General features: G+C 37.2%; 1 protein-coding gene across 2 annotated transcripts in view; it reads right to left on the reverse strand.

Annotated features, from left to right (window-relative positions):
- Window positions 1-848: 848 nt before the first annotated feature.
- Window positions 849-15,055, reverse strand: part of ASXL3 (ASXL transcriptional regulator 3) — a 137,588-nt gene continuing 123,381 nt past the window's right edge. For both annotated transcript variants that reach the window (XM_087707108.1, XM_087707107.1), the window contains 2 exons: window positions 12,536-14,453; window positions 849-11,442 (listed from right to left, as the gene is read on the reverse strand). In XM_087707108.1, the coding sequence (XP_087563234.1) occupies window positions 7,840-11,442; window positions 12,536-14,453 (5,521 nt within the window). In that variant the 3' untranslated portion in view covers window positions 849-7,839. The remainder of the gene's footprint in view (window positions 11,443-12,535; window positions 14,454-15,055) is intronic.

Genomic DNA, 15,055 nt, shown 5'->3' on the forward strand with positions numbered 1-15,055 from the left:
AAACTGCTTTCTGCAATGTACGGTATACTATTTGCTCTCCATGCTTTATTTTGCAGAATCAAAATATTAAAACTAGGTTAATCATTCCTGTACAAAAATAACTGAAAAGAATCAAATTGCATTTAACTGAATTGCTTTCCCTGTATACATCTTGTATGCAACTTAGGAATGCTCTTAACTTCCAAGTACGCTGTCAGGAAGATCTAATATTTCTGAAGTATTGCTAGTAAAAGACTAGCAGGCTGAAAATAATAGTTTTTGCCTCTTCCAGAGAAACAAAAAGATTCCTTAAGACTGTGACCTCAAGACCTGATCTAAAGGGTTTTTGTTGTTGCTGTTGTGAATTGTGGAGAGCTCGAAGAGCTTTAGGTTCTGCGTACCAAACCTCAACTATTTTCTTCCTATGTTTGCCTACAAAGAGGAATAAAGGGACCTTTTATCTTCTGAAGTAAAAAAATAATATTTGGAGAACATCAGATTATTGTAGTGTCACTGTAATAGCATTGAGAGCAGGAGATTTTCCAACATTATTGGCTAATATATGATTTCTTGCCTCGTAAATTGTGGTAATTTGGAGCAGCAGTGGATAAACTCAATAGGGTTTAAAAAAAAGACTAATCACTAATTAAATACCACTCAAGTATCTTCCAAACCCACTCACCCACATGTGTCACAATGCCCCATCTACTTTGTGGTCCAACAAAACAATAAAATGTGGAACTCGTGCACCAAAAGGTTGCCCATCGCTAATTTAGTGCAATACAATTTTTATTTTAAAAAAAGGAATAGAAACAATAAGCCTCTCCACAAAAAAACTGAGTAGACAATTATCAACTAAAACATATTCATCTTCTCCATCCTGAATATCTTTCAAATAGTCAACAAATGCCTTATTTCATTTTAGCATATTTAAAAGAAGCAGGGAAAATAATACACCAACCAATATTTATTCTTGCTTTTATTTTGTTTAGAATATTTTGATACTGAAGCCCAAATTGTTATTTTCAAGGGACTGGTGGGAGGAGGGGGGGATAGAGCAAACAAGTAGACAGAACAAAAGTTTCCATTTGTATTATAATTTTGTGATCAATTATTTTGGTAAGCAAACAATGGTTTCTTAAAAAAAAAAAGACAGCACCACTGATGAAGCATGATCCCTGAATTCTAAACCAAACACTGTATCTTAAAAGAAAAAAAAATCACTTGGTCACATTTATTCAGGTAGTAAAAAATAATAACCACTGCAATGCTGCTGAAATCAAGTGTTCCCCTTTCTGAGAATTTAACACAAAGTGTATGTGCATGAGTGCTGTTTGTTTTATTTCTTTGGTAGAGGACTGAGAGGAGTTTTTGTTTCTCTATCCAAGGACAAAAATATCTATTTATGGTAAGAATACATAAATGTGTGTTCCTCAGGCATGCTAGATATGGGTTGATTTCATATTGTTTCAATCTGGGCACAAGAAATACGTCCCTAAAAAAGGCATTGAATGGCTAGTGTCAAAGAGATGTAAACATTCAAAATACTGACAAATAATAATAATCAGAGCATACAAAACTCAGTACCAAAAATGTTGACTGACTCGGGTGTTTGGAAAACAGTAACAAAAACAAAACAAAACAAAAACCCACTTTACAGCAGTACAAGAGAATTATGGCAACAAAGTAAAGCACTTTTCTTGTAACATTTCATGAACAATACAAAGACAAAAGTATTCTACAGGCTAAATTATCTTTAAACTATCAAATATAGTACAAAGCGAAATATGTGCTATTAAAAAAAGCAGCTCCTTTAAATTAGGCAAAAAATACTATTTTGTTGGTTTTACAGTGACAAAGCATGATGATTGAAGACAGCAGGACTTCCCCTTCAATTCAGAAACATTTAGCCACACAGGTTGAGGCTTATTTGCCAACAGGTCTTCTCCTTAGTTTTGCACAGGATTCCTGCTGTCACCCACAGGAAATCAGTGCTTAATACGTCTTCCCACATGGAAGCTAAGATGATCCTGCTGGATGGGGTTTCTGATCTCCTCCTGAGTGCTGGTCCTTGGCCTTCAACATATTATGCAAAACCAGACTAGAACAACTTCTCTGAAATTGTGTGCGTGTTTATAAGGACTGCAGCATATGAACATTTCTCTTTAGAAACTGCATTATAAAGCACCATCTGTACCAGTTCAGAAGAAACTGAGCAAGAAATTCTATGGTCCTGAAAAGAGAATTCAGTCATTCATCCTGATAACACATACCACTTTGCAAGATAGTCTATAGGACACATTTTTGCTTTATGGCTCAACCTTTCCCTCCCCAAACCAGATTAGTTTCATGCACTACATCATAGAGGATAAATGGAATACAAAATTGGGAGTGCCAACTTCAATTTTTTACATTATTATTTCAATAAAGTAAGGGGTTTTCATGTAAAAAAACATTTTGCAAAAGACAAAATCCCCATGGGAAATGTCCCAACAGTATTTACAGACCTTAACAGTGTTAATAAAAACATTAAACATGATGGAATATCTTGCTAAAAAGAATAATGCTTAAAAACAAAGGTGAAAAACTCTGGGTATTAATCTATTTTTAAAATAGCTGCATGAATATAGATGTACAATGATTTTTTGTGCTAGCTGGTTTTTATATGTTAGGTGCAGCCTTATCTCATATCCTGATTATATTACTCTTTTTTTCTTTAAGTTAGCATATACAAATGGACATTTTCTGTATAAAGTGTAAAGAGGAAATGTGAGAAATGTTTTTTTAAGTTTCATATGCACATCCTTCGCAATGAATGACAACTAAAGACTTTTTCCCCATCCCTTGTGGAATATACTTTTCCCAGTATTTTGTGACATGAATCTTAAGATAACACCTTACATTTTTGTTAGAAAAAATACTGAGAGTCCCATGACAAAAAAAAAGAAAAAAGACAAATGTCATTAATGTCCTGGAAAGGTTTGTTAAGTAAGATCCTTTGCAAAATGCAACATGTTCTAATCCCACCTTGGGGACAAAGCCAGTTGGGTGGCTTTAGGCCGGTCATGCATTCTCTATCTGCGAGACTGTCTTCTGCCACATATCTCCCAACGACCGATAAGATCGCACAGGATGGGCCTTCTCCGGGTGCCGTCAGCCAGACAATGTCGGCTGGCAACCACCCGGGGGAGGGCCTTCTCTGTAGCCGCTCCGACCCTCTGGAATAAACTGCCCCCAGAGATCCGGACCCTACCCACTCTCATGGCCTTCCGAAAGGCTATTAAGACCTGGCTATTCCGGCAGGCCCCGGGCTGTTGAACTCATGACTGAGGTCCAGCCCCGATTTGATTGGGTGTATCTTGTGGCTTTTTTAATCTATGTTTCTTTCTATTTTTTAAAATGTATTGTTGTGAGCCGCCCAGAGTCCTTCGGGATTGGGCGGCCTATAAATTCATTAAACCTCTAAACCTCTAAAGCTCAGCCTAGGAAGAAGGCAAGGGCAAACAATCTTGCCAAGGGACTTGTTTAGGAAGTCACTGGGAGTTACCACTGACTCAAAGGCACACACACACAAAAGCACCAAGCAGAAATCTTGCTACTGCAATATTTTCAGGGAGCTAACTATTGACCCATTGACTGCAAGGGATGGTACATTGACCCCACTGTCAGGAGGTGTTTTCCTCTCCATTGAAAGCCAGTAGGCAGCTTTGTTTGCTTAAATGACAACATCAAGTAGCTAAACATGACTACCTTGCATTAGAACCCAAATGATTCTATATGATTCCTGATTGGTTAAGATCATGTACACCCTTTCAAATTAGAAAATGCATTTCAATGGATAATGGAAATAATAGCTGTAATCAGAGATGAAACATATAAGTAGAAAATTGGATGGTAGGTATTCCACAGATACCTGCCTCATAGCCCTAACACTTGTATGAAAAATTTAAATTCAGCATTTCATACATAGCCCTAGAGTATGTGACTCTGTTCTTTGAGCTGATATATCTATCTTCCCCAAGGAAAAGTACTTCTGAAAGTATTTAAAAGAGAAAATGCATGTTGCAATTTATTTAAGATATGAACAAAAAGCTATTTCCATGAAGCCCTTTCTATAAAGTCACAGCACCTTTTCACACAAATTAACAGTGTATCACAGTGCCAGCTTCCTATGGAAATTAGACAGTTACATATAGATCTTCTCTTGCTAATGATGTCTTCTCTCCTTAAAACAACTTCATGCTTTTCCATAGTATTCTATCCAATAGCCTATCTACTGCCTTACACTATTTCAAAATTCTGTGGACCATACTATTTTTAAATCTGTTACATTATATATAAACCATGTGAAGATGAATGCATGTCTTTTTCTTTTTATTATAGCCACTTAATTCGCAGACAAGTATGTGCGCACACACACACACACACACACTGAATCATACACACAACTGAAATAGAGGGAAAGTTGCTGGTGTAAGAATTCTCTAACATAATTACACATGGATAAAACACCTTTGCCCATTCCACAGATAAATAAATATATGTCAAAAACTTCCACAAGACAATCTTGTAGAATACTGACATAGTGCCAATGTTTCGGTACTATGAGAGGAGACAAGAATATGCAAAATTAACACAATATTTGTTTTCTTCCAGATAACAAATACTATAAGCCACTACTGCCACCCTCAGGCATTTCTAAATAGCAAATCAAATTAATGGAATAGAAATAGTGGCTTAAGATTCTCACTGGGAAAAATGTTAAGACATATGTAATAATATTTAACAACCCTTGCCAAATACCTTTTCTTCAATGCTATATTAATAATTTATAAGCATGCCCTTCTAATATATGCCGGATATACCCATTGTGAAAAGAGCTACTTTCCCATCATTTGCCAAGGTTGATCTAGATTTACATTTAATGGTACATCTGAATCTTTAAAAATTATGTGGGAAGAGCTATATCTATACAGGTAATCCTTGACTTACAACAATTCATTTAGTGACCGTTTGAAATTACGACACTGAAAACAGTGATTTATGACCGTTTTTCACACAACACCCCTGTGATCACATGATCAAAATCCAGAGGCTTGGCAACTGACTCATTTATGATGGTTGCATTGTCCTGGGGTCCTGTGATCATCTTTTGCAACCTTCTGACAGGAAAAGTCAATGGGGAACCCAGATTCAGTTAACAACCGAGTTACTAACTTAACAATTGCAGTGATTCACTTAACAACTGTGGCAAAGAAGGTTGTAAAATGGGGCAAAATTCACTTAATTGTTTCGTTTAGCAACAGAAATTTTGTGCTCAATTCTGGACATAAGTTGAGGACTACATGTATATTGATGGGTATATTAAATTGTAAATAGGTACCCAAAGAAGGAATACTAAGGCTTCTTTTGCCTGCTGTTTATCAGTCAAACATAACTGCCTATACATGAGGAATTACATTTTTCTACCTACGATTATATCTACTACCAGAGGTCAGTAAACTGAGCCTGGGAGAAGATGCTATAAGGAACATGGTTCAAAGAAGAATGTGAGTGCCATTATCAAGTAAGTGCTGAGATTCAGGACCATCCACCTTTTAAAATTTTTTCATCAATGGCCATTATATTTAATTTCCAGTCCTTCCCCTTACTCTAATAGTTCAAACAGAATGTTTTAATACTGTTAGCTGCACACAGACAAACAAATATAATCTGGAGACACCCGGGCACTCCAAATTTTATTCCAGGCTAAGATGCTTGCAGACAAATTCTGGGCATGTTTATGATATTCAATGCAGGTCAGAATGACTAAGATTGTGACTGTAAGTGCTTAGCTTTCTCTGAATTGTGCTCAAATGTCCTATGGCATGCTATAAGAGCTACCATTTGTTTAGGACTATTAGAAGGCAATCTAAAAACTGTTCACAATTATTGAATCTGGAAATTCACCTGCTGTATTTAATGATTGTACCAAAAAGATCTTGAATTTAGCTAATACGGAGACACATGTATCTTTAACAACAAGTCCATCTATTTGGAACATTACAAAAACATGCCTTTTAAATCTATATTTTTAAAAAATAATCTCTCCAGAGGTACCTGAAAGTGCTGAAATATGCATAAATCTTCTAAAATGAGTGGTTTAGTAAGGCAATTATAATGGTGTAAATTTGCTTTTACCATAGAAGATCAAGACTACTGTTAATACACCTGCTATGAAAACAGAACAGGAATCCAATCCAGTCAAGTCACAAGATCTCTGAATAAGGGAATGTAAGCCTGCTTATTCCAGCTCATTAAGCAAAAAAGGAAAATGAGTTTCATGTTTAATATGGCCCCACAAAAGTATAATGTCCAAACAGTAGAGCTTTACTAATAGTTAGAAGTGCCTGGAAGTCATATATAGTTTAATAATAAAAGAGGATAAAATACATATAATATACTAACGTACATTTTAATGTTATACTTATTTTTAAAATCCTCATTATGTTAAAACTTGAGAATATAAAATAAATGTCAAATTGTTTATTTCAAATAAGAACCATTTTGATATTTTTTTGAAGCATCTTGCTATTAAAAGCCTTAATACCAGAGGTAGGGAGAAAGTATCTGTTTTGTGAATGGATTACCAGGCATGAAGTTAGTAAGGTTCTACTATGTGGGTAAGAAGGATATCTTTCTCTAACATTTATTAAGTTCTGGTGATTAAATTCATGTGATAGCATGCAAGTTGCTTCCATTTTACCTTTTATGTTTACTTCCTCATTTTTAAGATAACCATGCATCTCCTTATTAAATTCCATATTTTAACCCTTTACAATACTTCTCTTCAGTAAAAAGAACTTAGCAATTGCTACAGTTCTTCTCAAATAGTTTGGTGGCTATATATTTTGTATATAACTAACGTAAACTACTAGTAAATACAATATTGAGAGTAAGATTTAGTATCTCTTTAAAATCTCTTCATTCCTCTACAAGGCTATATAATATTTGTGGGGTAAGCTGTGTTAACAGACAAAAATGTTTAAAAATAAAAGTTATTTAAAAATATCCCAAGTTGTAAACATATTTAAAAGGACTATAAATCATACAATTGCTTTGCTCTTTTAAATCTTCAGAAACAAAGAATCGCTTTGAAAATGGTATCCCTTCTCAAAACATCCTTATTTAGATATAAAATGGTGCATACCATGAATATATGTTAAATATCTCACTTTAGGACAAAATTATAAGTGAAATTTGAGGAAGATAAATGAATTAATAAATTCTATTATAATAGCTGTACTTATTTCCCATCTCCCAAACTTCTAAAGCCATGAAACTTGAAACTTGTTGCTAGGTTTAATTATACTCTAGTATAACAGCTTCTTAAGAAGGGATCAAATTACCCACATTAGCTGCCAATGGATCAAAGTCAATCACTGCAGGCAATCTTGACTCCAGGTGCGCAAAACCTGCCAAATGGCTATTGCAATGATAGTCTGCTAAGGGAACCTGACTTTCATTCTTTTTGATCCTTCTTTTTTTCCCCATGGGTTATGGCCATGCCACATTCATCTGCTATTTCATGCACAGAAACACAGGACACTTTGTCATTCTTTACACTGGGAAGATCGAATTATAAATGGTAAAAATTAAAATTATGCAGTAAGACATGAACAATGCTATATTTTAAGACAGTAAGAATGCTGGACACTTCTTAAAGGGGAATTATCAGGGAGAGCCATGCAAGCCAAAATCACTCCATTCCAAAGGATCCCTAGCAACTTTTTCTTTTTATCCAGATACAATATGGCCTACAGAATTCCAGTTATTCTTTTCTTTTGCTTTCCTGTGTTACCAAGGAATGTGCTTTGGATTCTATCGAACAACTAAACAAGCTACACATAATTTGGAAGGACCTATGCAATCATCATGGCAGAAGGCGCCACAGCCCTTGCATACTATCATGGCTTTCAGCCTGCAAGAACATTTCAGTTCCAACTCATCTGCGCTGCTGTTGTCGGCAAATTTCTGAACTGGGATTTGGGCATTTTGAATAGGTAGGCTTGTGGTTGTAGTTGAACTACTCCCTAAAATCCCAATAGATTTTTCAATGGCAGAGGTCGCCCTTTTGAAACTTGTGCTACCAAAGTGTATTGTAGGGTAATTGCCACGCTGCTGCTGCGCCTGTATTTTTGGAGCAGTTAATGGGGCAAAAGGCTTCTGTGATTCTGAAAGTAAATAGGAAGGGAAGTCAGCATTTTTCAATGCAAAAGCTTTCAACTGTTCTTTGACTTCATTCTGATCATAGGAAGGTTGTTTCATGCCTAGCTCACAGCTGCTGCTTAAGCCTTCCTCCAAAGAAATGGGTTCTGATTTTATATTGCTACAGACATTTGCCGGCTGAGGCCAACTAAGTCTTTTGGTGGTTTCCATAGTAACTCCTGGTTGTTTGTGATCAGATGGAGCTTCTGCATTGGGAGGGGGAGGAGGGGGTGGGGGATGCCCTAATGATTTATTCTGCAGAGTTTGTGAGGCACTGGGGATGTCATCACTTTCCTTAATTTGAACGTTTGGGGGAAAAACAGTTGCCAGTCTCAGCTGGTGAGGTGCTGTAGACATATTGGCCTCTCCCAGGGCCTTGTGCTCTAGGTTCCTGCTGAAAGCAAAAGAACTGCAGCCAGATGGGGCTTTTAAAGTTGCCTGCATCAAAGTGGCTGTAGTAACAGGGCCTCGGGCGGCCATTGGCATTTGGTAGAAATGCGGTTGATGGGAGGTACTTGTTTCGGTGTGGAAGCTGCCATTTTTCTCTACACTAAATAAGCTCTTCTGGAAACTACATGAGGGCAATGGTCTTTTCTGCTGCTTAATCTCCGGACTGTTAGCTATTCTGCTTTGAATGGTGTGCTTGCTTGGCCACTCCTGTTTAAATAGTTGACCATGTCCAAGTTGATTCATGCTAGAAGTGATTATACAAGGAGTCACTTTAATATCTGAATCCACTGAAGGCTTCCCAGGCTCACATTTAATTTCTCCAGCTGTCCTGGCTACTCTCTTTTTGGGATGATTTTCACGTTTGCGGATTTGTATCGGGGGTATATTTATGGCTGCAAAATCTCTCCCATCTGCATTTGGGGAGCTGGAAAGATTTTCAACTGTGTTTCGCTCGGATGTGACTGATTTACACCTGGAGGTAGTTTGCAAAGGCAAAGGAAGTCGACTGATTTCTAGTTTGGCCCCTAGCCTGGGCTGTGGCAATACTTTTTCCAATGGCAAGTTGCCTTGCAGTAACTGGGTCACTAGAGGATTATTGGCTTCTACTGATGACAAGCGGCAACTTGAGGTTCCAGCATTTGTAACTCTTTTCAATGTCTCCGTTGTCAGTGCCAAAGAGGGCTCTATGGAATCGGTTACAGATCTCTTAGAGCTCTGAACTGGCTGTGAACTTGGGGCTATTTCTGCCGTTTGCACAGGTATTTCAGGTCTTACAAAATCTTCCATGTCCATCCTAAAGCACTTGTCAGATTCATTTCTTTCTGACTTAACAGGCAAGGCTATGCTTGTCACGATATTTCTTGTATGCATCTCATGCAGATGCACCAAACCTGAAGGCTCTGTTTTCACATTTTTTAAACAATTATTTTCTGAATATTCCTTATGTTTAGTAGGGTTAAGGTGACTGACCAAAGACTGCTCAGTATTCATTACCTCATTGTAATTCCAACAGATTCGGCTGTTAGGATTATATCGGTTGGTACAGATACTTTCTGCTTCCCTCTTGAAAGTTAAAGGCTCTTGAAACTGTTCTGAGAAACCTTGGGTTGGAGGAACTACATCCAACTGCTTATCTTGAGGCCCAAGAGGCATTTCTCGAATAGCAGTACACGCTGCTTGTAAATGCTTGCCATCTTGCTGGGTTGGACCATTGTTAAAACCAGAGCTGGGCTCCAAATTTTCATTATTAAGTAGCTCTGGCCTACTTATAACAGACACTTGTGGACATGTTATGTTTTGTAAAGCAGTTTCAATCCTAATCGGCCTGTTTTGCGCTTCCACGCTACTATCTGTACTTTCCATGGAAAGACCCAGAGACAAGCTTGAATTCATTGTTGTCATTGTGTGATCAACAATGACTTTACAAGGAATGGATCTATTTGCAGGTGCCTGTATATATCCTACTGAGGGTTTACCAGGCATATCTAAACGGCTCCTCATTCCTGAATTTCTCTCTATGCCATCAGCACTCATTTTGGTGGAATTCTCATAAGAATTTACAGTCATCATGTTGCTGGCAAAAATAGAAATGGAAGTCCTGCCAATGGAATCTCCTACTGAAAGTGCCTCATTTCCATGTAAAGCTGCCCTAACAGAGATGCTGTTTGACAAAGCACTTGGGTCACTGCACTCAGTAAGGGATATCTTATCCGAAGAATATCTACTTATAGATCCCCCTGGAGGAATCAAAACAGAGCTGCCAGACAGGTGATCTGATAAAGTACTTGCAATACATGTTGGCACAGTGGTATACTGACTTGAAATTGCACTAGTTGCATTGCTACTTGGCCTTGGTAATATTTTCTTCTCTAAGGAATCTGACAAGATGGTAGTGTTGGCTGTGGCTGGAGGAACGGAGTTTTCATGACATTTTGGCACAATAGAAACAAATGGAGTGTCAGCCCGTTGGATGGATTTCAGCATAGTTATATTGCTAGTCTTCATGTCTGTACTTTCAACAGACATCAAAACAGAGGGCTTATCAACTCCACCAGCAAAAGAAAGTTCCTTAATTGTTCCTGACTTAACAGTGCTACACACAGCATCAGGAACTGAGTTTTTCTTATATAGGACTGAAATACTTTCTGGAGAGGTAGAAGATAGCATTTTCTCACAAAAATGAGGCACAGATATGCTTTCATCAGAATTTTGAACAGTGATATCAGTGCTAGTTTCTGGCAAAGAAGTGGCATTAAGAGAGTGCTGCAATAAAGCAGTAGCTTCACGAAGGTGAGCAGATTTGTTGCTAGGAGACCGACAGTTAGGATTAACTATAATTACACCAGTAGAACCTTCAATCTTTGTTTCAGAAGCCACAGAGATCTCCACAACTGATGGAGCTTCTTTCAAGGCCTGCTGAGACTTGCTTTCCTTGTTGCTTTGGAGCAAGTGGGCTCTTGCTTGGTGCTTTGCAAACAATTTGGCCTTTGTTTGCTCCTTGATGTGGGCCAACGTTCGGGTCTTCCCACCTTCACAGGGGCTCCCTAGCCCTCCAGAAACAATGCTTGCAGCTGCAGCAACTGCAGCAGCTGCTGCTGCTTCCCTCTGAGCTCTGGCTTGCTGGGCTCTTGCTTTGATATCTGCAAGAGTTCTGGCCCCAGTGTTTCTCCCGCTGCTCACGGAGGTACTTGGAGTAGCCTTAGGTTCTGGTTTGGAAACCGGCTGGCTCTTGATGATAAAGGGTGGGCCAATTTTTGAGAGTTGAATCTGAATGGGAAAAGAAAACATATTAAAACTGTATTAGAAAATCATAATTTATGGTGAACAGCTTTAGGTTTTTACCATATGATGGTGAGAATTTTTATTTAGCATAAGCAAATGTTAAAAATTCTATATATTATTAATCACCCCCTCATTAATATATTGCTTTATGAATTGGAGGAAATAATATTTGCATTGTCAGGAAATAATGAGTTTAGTTTCAAGGTCCTTTACTATTTTCCAGCACATGTATTTATGCTCCATGTCTCTTTTTGTACAGTTTGCTTTTCACAATCATATTTTCTGATTTTCATTGTTGTATTCAGAATATAGGTATTTGAAAAAACGATTTCATTGAATTTTCTATAGGTTTTGAAAAATTAGAAGTCAGAAAAGCATTTCCAATTATTTTCATATATCAAAGTTCAATTATCTTAACCCAACAGTTGGTAGTATCTGAATGAACACCACTTCTGTTGAGCTCTGTTACAAGGAACCATGCATATGCAGTGACTAAATAAAGCAAACAAAGCAAGAATGCAACATTTACTGTTTATACCCTTCTACAACTTTTGTATGTCTGACTATCTAAGTAACTGACAAAACTCCACAAAGCCCGGAGGATAGCAAGCTTTTATCTCTTATATGACTTCTCTCATTTATAGTTAGTGATTCCATTATTTTCATTTCATAATATAATGCATCTTAAGAACCAGAGGCATGAATGACACAGTTTATGATTTTACAAATGTTACAGTGAACAATTTTCCTTTTTCATTAATGCGTTGCTCAATGACAAAACAAACATTTGCAAAATACTATTGACAATTTCTAATGCTGTGTTCCTGAGGGTGGAAAATCACTTTTATAAAGTATAGTATTTCATAATGATGACATGCCAACTGAGGATGTTATCAGGAAATCTATTTATTGGCACCCTACAAGGAACAACAAAATGATTTTGCAGGCAAAAATTAGTAATTATGAGGCATCAGTTATTTGTGAAAACTGCTTATGGAAACAGTTTCCAGTTTTTCTTGATTTAGCTAAAATACAATCCAGGTCATATGTAAGTTTCTAAAGATTTATTTCAATTTACCTTTAAGGGTGGGACTCTGGGTTCTTCTCTAGGTGGTGGCTCTCTTTCAGATGAATTTGTTGATGAATTACGATGGGCCTGATCATCTTCAATTCTAGCTCTCTTCTCTTTACAGATTCCCAAACTGTGATGTTCAGCTGTTTTCCTCTTTGGAATGTCCAGGTCCCTGCTTTCATTTCTTATTTCAGGTGACTTGATAACTTCACTTGATTTTGAAGAATAGGAACTTTCAAACCGATTCTGTATAGTCCCTTGAAGTTTGTGAGACTTATTTTTGCCCATTTCTAAAGATGATGTTGAGGTATATAACTTATCATGAGACTTAGATGGAAGAGATTCAATATTTTTGCATTCCGCCACTTTTGTTAAGACAGATACTTCCAGTTGAGAGATTGCACTTTTATTTTCAGATGGTTGGTGGTTACCATGATTTCTCATTTTGATCACTTCTGGAGAAGAACTTTCTGCAAGAGAAGAAATGAAACAATTCTCTATTTCAGTTTGTGACCTACAGGTTTGATTAGTATGATTTCTGGACTGGGATCCTTCTGCTGGTGAAGGTTCAGCTATGACAGCTTTCATAGCATCAGGTACACCTTGAAGTGAATTTTGTTGTGATGGAATATCATCTTCTTGTGGAATATTATGAATGCTACAGGTTTCTTCTTTCAGAGGTGACAAGGATTCTTCAGACAAACACAATGTTTTTCTTTGCTGAATAAATCTTTCACTCACTGGTGAATTGGAAAGCAGAGATGCTTCTGAAGGTAATAGTAAACTATTTGAATGAGATGTTTCAGAAGCTAAAAGAACAGAAGACACTGAAGAAGTTTCAGATGTCAAGGGCAAATCAGACATTGGGGAAATTTCTGATGGTAAAGGTAAATTAGAAACTGGTGATGTCTCTGAAGTTAGAGGCAAATTTGACAACAGAGATGCTTCTGATATGACAGGTGAGGCTGGCAGTGGAGATATTTCAGACATTAAAGATGTATTCAGATTATCATCAACAGATTTTTGTTGAGTATCAGTTTCATTGTTTTCAGTGCAAGACATGTCTGATGAGCACACAGTTTCAAGAGACACTGGTGTAGAAGGTTCCTCTGAAGTTGATTGGGTATCACCTCCAGGAGATGTAATACTGGCAGATGGTTCTTCTGGGCTTTCAGCAGAAAAAGATGTTTCTGAAATACAGGCATTTTCAGAGGACAGTTCATCAGGGTCACTCTGCAATTCCATATGTACTGCAACACCTCCACCAGTGAATAAGGAACCATTAAGGACAGGGGAATATTTTCCATCAGGGCTAAGTTCTTTAATGGATTCCAGATCTTTTTCTTCCACATTACTAACAGAATTTGAGGAAGAAGCAGACTGTGAAGGTGATAAACTGCTTTCTATCTGATCTGTTATAACTGACATTTCTTCCTTGGGATACTCCAATCTTTGCTCTTCTTTGATTTCAACATGAGATAATGGACTCAATACATCATTCATCACAACACAGGATTCAGAATTTCCTGTAAGTGGTAATGGATCTGTTTCTTCATTTGTACCAACTGGACTTACTAGTTGTTCTGAATTCATGTGTTCTTTTTGGTTCTCTTCCTGACATTCACAAATACTTGTCTCAACTTCCTCAGCAATCTCTTCTTGAATAATGGATTCTTCTGGAATCAAAATGTCTTCTGTTTCTGCCATTAGATCCTTGGAAGGAACATGTTCCATGTTGCAAAGTGCCTGACAGAAATCTCTCTCTGGCAAGAGTGGTGATTCGTTGCTCTTTTCTTCATGGTCATCAAAAGAAGGCTCTCTTGAAGGACCAGGCAAATCCGAAGAACCAGAGAGGGATTTATTATCGTCTTCATTATTTTGCACTGATGTAAGCTTCCTAGATTCTTCCACCGACATCCCCAACCTAGTCAGAGATCACAGTTATATTTCATAACCATATTTCAATAAACGTATGACAGAAAAATAGCTATAGAGTTTCATTCTATGCTACAAACATATAATCTCTAAAAGAATCACATATCAAATTTCTGATGTAGAAAAAGTATATTTGAATAATAAAATAAAATTTAGATGTGCTTTTATAAAAACATTTTCGTTATTTACTTACTGGTATTGACCTTTCGTTCCAGAGTGTTATATACTCAGCTAAAGCCAGGGCAAAGAAACATTACATGCAGAAAATTACTCTGCTTGCCCTGGCCTTCAGTGATATCATAGAAAATCTATCGATGGACTGGAGAGTGTGTTAAAAGCCTGTCATCTCTGGCCATTTCTCCACTAGCAGTTTACAGCATATTCTAGAGTCATCCAACCATTATTGTGCCAAAAATGACAGCATTGAGGACAGATTATATACCACCTCAGTGATGGCTGGATGATGCCATGAAGGTATTATAAATCTCTAAAGAGGAAAAGGGATTTACCTCAAATTTTGTTATTTTTAACTTCCTCCACTAGTGTTTTTTTTAATTATTTCAGTCTCCTAATAGAAAGTATTTTTATCTT

The sequence above is a fragment of the Thamnophis sirtalis genome, unplaced genomic scaffold (assembly GCF_051295495.1).
Source record: "Thamnophis sirtalis isolate CommonGarterSnake01/CBP01778 unplaced genomic scaffold, rThaSir2_p1.2 scaffold_2, whole genome shotgun sequence".
NCBI lineage: Eukaryota > Metazoa > Chordata > Lepidosauria > Squamata > Natricidae > Thamnophis > Thamnophis sirtalis.